This window comes from Oncorhynchus kisutch, linkage group LG8 (assembly GCF_002021735.2).
Source record: "Oncorhynchus kisutch isolate 150728-3 linkage group LG8, Okis_V2, whole genome shotgun sequence".
Lineage (NCBI taxonomy): Eukaryota > Metazoa > Chordata > Actinopteri > Salmoniformes > Salmonidae > Oncorhynchus > Oncorhynchus kisutch.
Genome location: NC_034181.2, coordinates 78,225,553 through 78,236,051, shown reverse-complemented (window position 1 = coordinate 78,236,051; position 10,499 = coordinate 78,225,553). Strand labels below are relative to the sequence as shown.

The 10,499-nt window shown below is 44.8% G+C and overlaps 1 protein-coding gene across 1 annotated transcript in view; it reads right to left on the bottom strand.

The window, feature by feature from the left end:
• The window catches only part of LOC109881087 (protein unc-13 homolog C), a 222,597-nt gene that overhangs the window by 144,135 nt on the left and 67,963 nt on the right, over positions 1 to 10,499 (bottom strand). Inside the window, exons 9-10 of the mRNA XM_031829463.1 lie at positions 10,317 to 10,321; positions 3,554 to 3,753 (exon numbers count right to left, since the gene is read on the bottom strand). Of these exons, the coding sequence (XP_031685323.1) occupies positions 3,554 to 3,753; positions 10,317 to 10,321 (205 nt within the window). The remainder of the gene's footprint in view (positions 1 to 3,553; positions 3,754 to 10,316; positions 10,322 to 10,499) is intronic.

Sequence of the window (10,499 nt, the reverse complement as noted above, 5' to 3'; positions counted from 1 at the left end):
CACACACACACAACACACACACACACACACACACACACACACCACCACACACACACACACACACACACACACACACACACACACACCACACACACACACACACACACACACACACACATACACAACATACACACACACAGTGCCTCCATCAGCAGGCAGAGAACATGGTGGAAGGCATCTCTAACAAAGCCTCTTTGTCTCCTAGATATATTCTATATATGGTATTCTAATCGCCAGCGCTATGGTTTCTATGGAAATGGGGTGCTTGTTTTATCTTTATCTATGTATGTCTCTATTTAAAGCTGGAATCCCTACTTGATTGAAACTGCCACATTCGTTGGTAATATTACAACAAAGGTTATTTCAAACAACAAACACGTTTTCTTGTCTCTGACATTAGTGCATATCATTAGTGCACATCACTTCCCGCGCCATAGAAAAGCAGAGGATGTATTGCAACAATGTGTTCAGGATGCTGGATGATCCTCTTCTCTTTTATTATCAAAACAAAAACAGCAACAATTGCGGCTGTGGTGAACAATGGTGCTGTTCAACCTGACACATATTTCAGCTTGAAGTCCATATAGGATACTGCAGATACTGTGATGTATTTATACAACAATAGGATATACTGGCTTTAGAACAGACTCCTTAAGCCTCATGACGTTGATGTGAATGTGTCGTTCATAGTGCTATAGTGTTGTTTTACAGAAAGCCATATTCCAGTGTTCTAGGTTGTGTTAGATAAATCATTAGTTCTCGGTTCTCTGTGTACCTTAAATCAACATGATCAACATCACAATCAACATGACAGTCTGTCACCACTCAGAGATCAGAGTTCAGACTCATAGAGAGCCAGATTAAAACCATAATACCTTCTCTAATGGCACCATGGGTCAATCTCTACATAGCACAACAGCACTACACATCATCAAAAGTTCCCTCTCCAAGTTGTTGTATATTTAAAAAGGGCCTGAGCTAACATGGGTTAGCTTCATAATACTTTCAGTAAACTCAAACAAAGCTGTACACTCAAAGCTGGGGTGAAATGAAGCTTGGAATTCAGGCCAAAGAGTTCAATTTTGGTTCATCAGGTCAGAGAATCTTGTTTCTCATGGCCTGAGAGTCCTTTAAGTGCTGAGACTGCACTTGTGAAGGTGGTAAATTACCTTTTATTGGCATCAGACCGAGGGTCTGCATCTGTCCTCGTGCTCCTAGACCTTAGTGCTGCTTTTGATACCATCGATCACTACATTCTTTTGGAGAGATTGGAAACCCAAATTGGTCTACACGGACAAGTTCTGGCCTGGTTTAGATCTTATCTGTCGGAAAGATATCAGTTTGTCTCTGTGAATGGTTTGTCCTCTGGCAAATCGGTGTTCCTCAAGGTTCCGTTTTAGGACCACTATTGTTTTCACTATATATTTTACCTCTTGGGGATGTCATTCAAAAACATAACATTAACTTTCACTGCTATGTGGAAGACACACAGCTGTACATTTCAATGAAACATGGTGAAGCCACAAAATTGCCCTTGCTAGAAGCATGTGTTTCAGACACAAGGAAGTGGATGGCTGCAAACTTTCTACTTTTAAACTCGGACAAAACGGAGATGCTTGTTCTAGGTCCCAAGAAACAAAGAGATCTTCTGTTGAATCTGACAATTAATCTTAATGTTTGTACAGTCGTCTCAAATAAAACTGTGAAGGACCTTGGCGTTACTCTGGACCCTGATCTCTCTTTTGAAGAACATATCAAGACTGTTTCAAGGACAGCTTTTTTCCATCTACGTAACATTGCAAAAATCAGAAACTTTCTGTCCCAAAAATGATGCAGAAATATTAATCCATGCTTTTGTCACTTCTAGGTTAGACTACTGCAATGCTCTACTTTCCAGCTACCCGGATAAAGCACGAAATAAACTTCAGTTAGTGCTAAATACGGCTGCTAGAATCCTGACTAGAACCAAAACATTTGATCATATTACTCCAGTGCTAGCCTGGACATGATGACTCCTTGCTGTCCCCAGTCCACCTGGCCGTGCTGCTGCTCCAGTTTCAACTGTTCTGCCTGTGATTATTATTATTCGACCATGCTGGTCATTTATGAACATTTGAACATCTTGGCCATGTTCTGTTATAATCTCCACCCGGCACAGCCTAAAGAGGACTGGCCACCCCACATAGCCTGGTTCCTCTCTAGGTTTCTTCCTAGGTTTTGGCCTTTCTAGGGTGTTTTTCCTAGCCACCGTGCTTCTACACCTGCATTGCTTGCTGTTTGGGGTTTTAGGCTGAGTTTCTGTACAGCACTTTGAGATATCAGCTAATGTACGAAGAGCTATATAAATACATTTGATTTGATTTGATTCAATTTTGGTTTCATCAGGTCAGAGAATCTTGTTTCTCATGGCCTGAGAGTCCTTTAAGTGCCTTTTGGAAAACTCCAATTGGGCTGTCATGTGTCTTTTACTGAGGAGTGGCTTCCGTATGGCCTCTACCATAAAGGCCTGATTGGTGGAGTGCTGCAGAGATGGTTGTCCTTCTGGAATGTTCTCTCATCTCCGCAGAGGTACTCTGTCAGAGTGACCATCGGGTTCATGGTCACCTCCTTGACCAAGGCCCTTCTCCCCGATTGCTCAGTTTGGCCAGGCGGCCAGCTCTAGGAAGAGTCTTGGTGGTTCCAAACTTTTTCCATTTAAGAATGATGGAGGCCACCTTCAATGCTGCAGAAATGTTTTGGTACCCTTCCCCAGATCTGTGTCTGACATGCACTGTCAACTATGGGACCTAATATAGACAGGTGTGTGCCTTTCCAAATCATGTCCAATCAATTGAATTTTCCACAAGTGGACTCCAATCAAGTTGTAGAAACATCTCACTGATCAATTGAAACAGGATGCTCCTGAGCTCAATTCTGGGTATCATAACAAAGGGTCTGAATACTTATGTAAATAAGGTATTTCTGTCTTTATTTTTAATAAATGTGCAAACATTTCTAAAAACCTGTTTTCCCTTTGTCCTTATGGGGTATTGTGTGTAGATTGATGAGGAAAAACATTTATTTAATCCATTTTAGAACAAGGCTTTAACGTAACAAATGGTGGAAAAAGTCAAGGGGTCTGAATACTTTCCAAATGCACTGTATATGATATTCATGTCAATAACACATTTGTCAGTGAAATGCATATTAATTATTTTCCATCTCCTCTCCCCTCATTTGTTGGTGTTGTAGGTTCTGCATGTCTGTGATAACAATGTCTGCTGGAGTGTTTCTATTACAGCTGAAGAAGGCAGCCCTGTCTGAGCCAGAATGGCCCCTAGGATAGGAGCATACCTCCTGTTTCTGTAGCCTGAGGCAGTCTTTATGTACACCACCTGGACAGGTGCATATATTTTCTCTATGGGTGGCCCCAGCGGGAATCAAACCAACGGGTTGCAAGTGCCATGCTCTACCGACTAAGCCACAAAGGACCACGTCTATAATACAGCCTGTAGTACACTGGCTTAGGTTGTAGTAATGTTGTAGCAGTGATATACTGTATGTTCATACTCACAAGAAGAACTTCTCGTCCCAGACAGGGTTGAGGTTCCCAAAGATGGTCTTTGTACGCCGTTTGGTCTTCCCTACCTGGACAGTCACATAGGGGTCACTGGAACCTGTCTTATCCTTGGCCTGCAGACCCTGGGCACACATCACTGGAGAGAGGGCGGGGGGGACAAAAATAAAAACAGTAAGACTTGTTCCAGTCCAGCACTAATATACAGTATAATATACATATTAAATATATGTAACACGTAAAGCCTGCAGGTTTAATGCTGTATTACTTGCTATGCACTAGTAGATCCTTGTCCTATGTCTAATGTACGTATAGGTACCATAGCCATGTAAATGTGTCTCCAGTATAGCCAATCTGTTTGTTGGGGAAGCAGTGAATATCTGCCTCGCCAACAGACAGATACCTAAGAGAGACCAGTCCACCACCACCATCGCACATGACCATGCACAAGCACACACACACACACACACACACACACACACACACACACACACACACACACACACACACACACACACACACACACACTACATTTAAATATAGATATTTTTGATTTAGCAGATGCTCTTATCCAGAGCGACTTACATTAATCTTAAGATAACTTGTTGAGACAACCACATATCACAGTCTTTGTAAATACATTGTTCCTCAATAAAGAAGGAAAAAACAAGTGCACTTGTGTTTTTATGGGGGAATAAGACTGAGATGTCTCATTAAAGATGCAGCACTTAAAGATGCACTCCTGAACATCTGGCATTTCAGCCAGCAGTTTTGAAAGTGGTGTTCACGAGCCAAAACATGTCTCCGTTTCCTGTGTATTACATCATCCAACTGTGTACTACGTCATCCAACTGTGTACTACATCATCCAACTGTGTACTACGTCATCCAACTGTGTATTACCGTCATCCAACTGTGTACTACGTCATCCAACTGTGTACTACGTCATCCAACTGTGTACTACGTCATCCAACTGTGTATTACGTCATCCAACTGTGTACTACGTCATCCAACTGTGTACTACGTCATCCAACTGTGTACTACGTCATCCAACTGTGTATTACATCATCCAACTGTGTACTACGTCATCCAACTGTGTATACGTCATCCAACTGTGTACTACGTCATCCAACTGTGTACTACGTCATCCAACTGTGTATTACATCATCCAACTGTGTACTACGTCATCCAACTGTGTATTACGTCATCCAACTGTGTACTACGTCATCCAACTGTGTACTACGTCATCCAACTGTGTACTATGTCATCCAACTGTGTACTACGTCATCCAACTGTGTACTACGTCACCCAACTGTGTACTACGTCATCCAACTGTGTACTACGTCATCCAACTGTGTATTACATCATCCAACTGTGTACTACGTCATCCAACTGTGTACTACGTCATCCAACTGTGTACTACGTCATCCAACTGTGTACTACGTCATCCAACTGTGTACTACGTCATCCAACTATGTACTACGTCATCCATTTCTTGTTAAAGGTGGAATATTCAGAAATCACTCCTCCATTTCCTGGTTGCTAAAATTATAATATTTTGGCAAAGTTTATGTGATAAAACAAGCAATTATGGAATACTAAATTTCACCTTTATTCAACCAGGTAAGCTAGTTGAGAACAAGTTCTCATTTACAACTGCGACCTGGCCAAGATAAAGCAAAGCAGTGCAACACAAACAACAACACAGAGTTACACACGGAATAAACAAGTGTACAGTCAATAACACAATAGAAAAACGAAAGCCTATATACAGTGTGAGCAAATGGCACGAGGAGGTAAGGCAATATATAGAACATAGTAGCAAAGTAATTACAATTAGCAGATTAACACTGGAGTGATGGATGAGCAGATGATGATGAGCAGATGATGGTGTGTAAGTAGTGATACTGGTGTGCAAAAGAGCAGCAAAGTAAATAAAAACAGTATGGGGTTTAGGTAGATAGATTGGGTGGGCTATTTACAGATGGACTATGTACAGCTGCAGCGATCGGTTAGCTGCTCAGATAGCTGATGTTTAAAGTTAGTGAGGGAAATGTAAGTCTTCAGCTTCAACGATTTTTGCAATTCGTTCCAGTCACTGGCAGCAGAGAACTGGAAGGAAAGGCGGCCAAATTAGGTGTTGGCTTTGGGGATGACCAGTGAGATACACCTGCTGGAGCGCATGCTACTGGTGGGTGTTGTTATCGTGACCAGTGAGCTGAGATAAGGCAGAGCTTTACCTAGCATGGACTTGTAGATGACCTGAAGCCAGTGGGTCTGGCGACGAATATGTAGCGAGGGCCAGCCGACTAGAGCATACAGGTCGCAGTGGTGGGTGGTATAAGGCGCTTTGGTAACAAAACGGATGGCACTGTGATAGACTACATCCAATTTGCTGAGTAGAGTATTGGAAGCTATTTTGTAGACAACATCGCCAAAGTCGAGGATCGGCTAGGGTAAGTTTGGCGGCATGAGTGAAGGAGGCTTTGTTGCGAAATGGAAAGCTGATTCTAGATTTGATTTTGGATTGGAGATGTTTGATATGAGTCTGGAAGGAGAGTTTACAGTTTAGCCAGACGCCTAGGTATTTGTAGTTGTCCACGTATTCTAGGTCAGAACTGTCCAGAGTAGTGATGCTAGTCGGGCGGGCGGTGCGGGCTGCAAATGGTTGAAACGCATGCATTTGGTTTTACTAGCGTTTAAGAGCAGTTGGAGGCCACGGAAGGAGGGTTGTATGGCATCGAAGCTTGTTTGGAGGTTAGTTACACAGTGTCCAAAGAAGGGCCAGATGTATACAGAATGGTGTCGTCTGCGTAGAGGTGGATCAGGGAATCACCCGCAGCAAGAGCGACATCATTGATATATACAGAGAAAAGAGTCGGCCCGAGAATTGAACCCCCGTGGTACCCCCATAGAGATTGCCAGAGGTCCGAACAACAGGCCCTCCAATTTGACAAACTGAACTCTCTCTGCGAAGTAGTTGGTGAACCAGGCAAGGCAGTCATTTGAGAAACCAAGGCTATTGAGTCTGCCGATAAGAATACGTTGATTGACAGAGTCAAAAGCCTTGGCCAGATCGATGAAGACGGCTGCACAGTACTGTTTTTAAAATCAATGGCGGTTATGATATCGTTTAGTACCCTGAGCGTGGCTAAGGTGCACCCATGACCAGCTCGGAAACCAGATTGCACAGCAGAGAAGGTACGGTGGGATTCGAAATAGTCATTGATCTGTTTATTAACTTGGCTTTTGAAGACTTTAGAAAGGCAGGGCAGGATGGATATAGGTCTATAACAGTTTGGGTCTAGAGTGTCACCCCCTTTGAAGAGGGGGATGACCGCGGCAGCTTTCCAATCTTTAGGGATCTCAGTCAATACGAAAGAGAGGTTGAACAGACTGGTAATAGGGGTTGCAACAATGGCTGCGGATACTTTTTAGAAAGAGAGGGTCCAGATTGTCTAGCCCAGCTGATTTGTAAGGGTCCAGGTTTTGCTAGTAGCTGTGGAGCTGTTTGCCGGGGTTGGGGTAGCCAGGAGGAAAGCATGGCCAGCCCGTGAATCCAGGTGAAAGCTATGATCCCTTATTGATGTCACTTGTTATATCTTCTTCAATCAGTGTAGATGAAGGGGAAATTACAGGTTAAATAAGGAGTTGTAAGCCTCGAGCCAATTGAGACATGGATTGTGTATGTGTTCCATTTAAAGGGTGCATATTTAAGTGCCTTTGAACGGGGTATGGTAGTTTGTACCCGGCGCACTGGTTTGAGTGTGTCAAGAATTGCAATGCTGCTGGGTTTTTCACACTAAACAGTTTCCCATGTGTATCAAGAACGGTTCACCACCCAAAGGGCATCCAGCCAACTTGACACATCTGTGGAAAGCTTTTGAGTCAACATGTGCCACCATCCCTGTGGAACACTTTCAACGCCTTGCAGAGAGTCCATACCACTATGAATTGTGGCTGTTCGGAAGGCAAAAGGGGGGGCAACTCAATATTTGGAAGGTGTTTCCTAATGTTTTGTACACTCAGTGTATAGTTTAGAGAATCATTGTACCATCTAAATCTCTGTTAAACATGTTTTCAATAACCCAAAATATAGTTTTTCAGCTGTTTGAAGCTGGTATACAAAACCGATGGTAAAAGATGCAAACACTAAACTTAACAACAGGAAGCACAGAAACTCTGCACATAGAACAGATCTAACCGCATCTTATATTTGCCTTCAACAAGAATGACAGATCTATAACTCACATTTTTATGTGAATTTGGTCAGGTCGGCCAAAAAGTGACATATTATAGCTTTAAGATTTTGCAATTCGTGTGATATGTTGCATCTTCAACTTGACATTTGTCCTATATTTTCATTTTGCCTTTTGGTAGGCCGTGATTGTAAATAATAATTTGTTCTTAACTGACTTGCCTAGTTAAATAAAGGTTCAATAAAATGCCCGGGCCAGACTATACCAACAACAACTACTTGCTGAAAGACAAAATATACTTAGGTTAGCTACTCTTGCAGAGACTATTTGTCTTCCCAGGCTATAGATGAGGCACACACACACACAGAGACACACACCCTCACCAACACAGACACACAACCTATACCCCATTAACAGCTCCCCCCACACACCCTGTTCCACACACCCTGCTCCACACACCCTGCTCCACACACGTTTAACCATCCAACTCAGACAGGAAGTAGTATTTCCCAGCCCCATAAAAGGTAAAAGGACACTGGGCATTAAATATGTAAGAGTGACACTCTGTATTATTCATGGTACATAACTCCCCCAGCCAGCCCCTCTGCTGTCGCTGACAGAGACTGGTGGGCCGGGCTCTCAAAGACACCACAAATGAGAAGCTACAGCCTCTTGTTACCCCCGGCAGCAAGAACTACAATACAATGAGAGAGGGGGGGGGGGTGAGAGGGTGAGAGCGAGGGGATACCAGGGATAGACAGAGATAGGGAAGAAATGGCAGAGAGAGAGTGAAAAGGGAGAAAAGGGGGAGAGAGAGAGAGGGATAGCGGAGAGAGAGAGGGTGATGTGGAAAGGGAGAGGGTGGAGTGGAAAGGGAGAAAAGGGGGAGAGAGAGAGGGGCAGAGGAGAGAGAGAGGGTGATGTGGAAAGGGAGAGGGAGGAGTGGAAAGGGAGAAAAGGGAGAGAGAGAGAGGGGCAGAGGAGAGAGAGAGGGTGATGTGGAAAGGGAGAGGGAGGAGTGGAAAGGGAGAAAAGGGGGAGAGAGAGAGGGGTAGCGGAGAGAGAGAGGGTGATGTGGAAAGGGAGAGGGAGGAGTGGAAAGGGAGAAAAAGGGGGAGAGAGAGAGGGGTAGAGGAGAGAGAGAGGGTGATGTGGAAGGGAGAGGGAGGAGTGGAAAGGGAGAAAAGGGGGAGAGAGAGAGAGGGGTAGCGGAGAGAGAGAGGGTGATGTGGAAAGGGAGAGGGAGGAGTGGAAAGGGAGAAAAGGGGGAGAAGAAAGGGGTAGCGGAGAGAGAGAGAGAGGGTGATATGGAAAGGGAGAGGGAGGAGTGGAAAGGGAGAAAGGGGGGAGAGAGAGGGGTAGCGGAGAGAGAGAGGGTGATGTGGAAAGGGAGAGGGAGGAGTGGAAAGGGAGAAAAGGGGGAGAGAAAGGGGTAGCGGGAGGGAGAGAGGGTGATGTGGAAAGGGAGAGGGAGGAGTGGAAAGGGAGAAAAGGGGGAGAGAGAGAGGGGTAGCGGAGAGAGAGAGGGTGATGTGGACAAGGGAGAGGGAGGAGTGGAAAGGGAGAAAAGGGGGAGAGAGAGAGGGGTAGCAGAGAGAGAGAGGGTGATGTGGAAAGGGAGAGGGGAGGAGTGGAAAGGGAGAAAAGGGGGAGAGAGGAGAGGGGTAGAGGAGAGAGAGATGGTGATGTGGAAAGGGAGAGGGAGGAGTGGAAAGGGAGAAAAGGGGGAGAGAGAGAGGTGTAGAGGAGAGAGAGAGGGTGATGTGGAAAGGGAGAGGGAGGAGTGGAAAGGGAGAAAAGGGGGAGAGAGAGAGGGGTAGCCGGGAGAGAGAGAGGGTGATGTGGAAAGGGAGAGGGAGGAGTGGAAAGGGAGAAAATGGGGAGAGAGAGGGGTAGAGGAGAGAGAGAGGGTGATGTGGAAAGGGAAAGGGAGGAGTGGAAAGAGGTGGAAAGAATAGAAAGAGGCAGAGAATGGCTGATGTTGGCTTCTGTATAATGTAGTAAAATGTACCGCAACTACAGAGCTGAGTCGATGGAGAGAAAGAGAGAGAGAAAGAGAAGAGAGAGATGGGGTGAGAGATATAGAAAGTGAGAGGGGTAAGGGTGAAAGATGGAAAAAAAGGAGTGATGGAGAGAGGGAGTTTATTAAGTATACTGTATTCTCCTTCCTATAGCAGTCTATACAAATCCACTGATCCAGAGCTGGGATGTAGCAGTTAGCTGATGCAGAACATTCACATCTCACGGCTGCCTATCTATCTACCGCCAAAGTGCTACACAATCAATGTGTGTCTGTGTTCATCAAATAAATAATACATAAATAAAGAGTCAATAAGTCGGTTCCTAAACAGGACGTTGGATAAGGCCAATAGAGACAGATGGGAGCGGGAGGCTGTTTTTCTCTCTGTCTCAGTCTCTTGGGGATTGATTGACACACACAAGGAATGGCCAGGAATGCTAGCTGGGCAATAATATTGTTCAGCTCAGCCCAACCTGGTGTAATTAGCCCAGAGAACTGTATGCTCTAGTCGCACCGCTGCAAGGGTAATACACGCCACACACATCACCTATAGGACGGAGCACAGAATCAGCCACAGGCATGTGCCTTGCTCAAGACGATCTGAAGACATTTATTATAGTCCAGCAAACCTTCCAGCACCAGGCCTCAGTGATTGTGTTAAGATGTGATGTTGACCTTGGTTGACCACTAGGAGGTTCCCTCCAGTCTAGCCTGCTTGGCTAGGG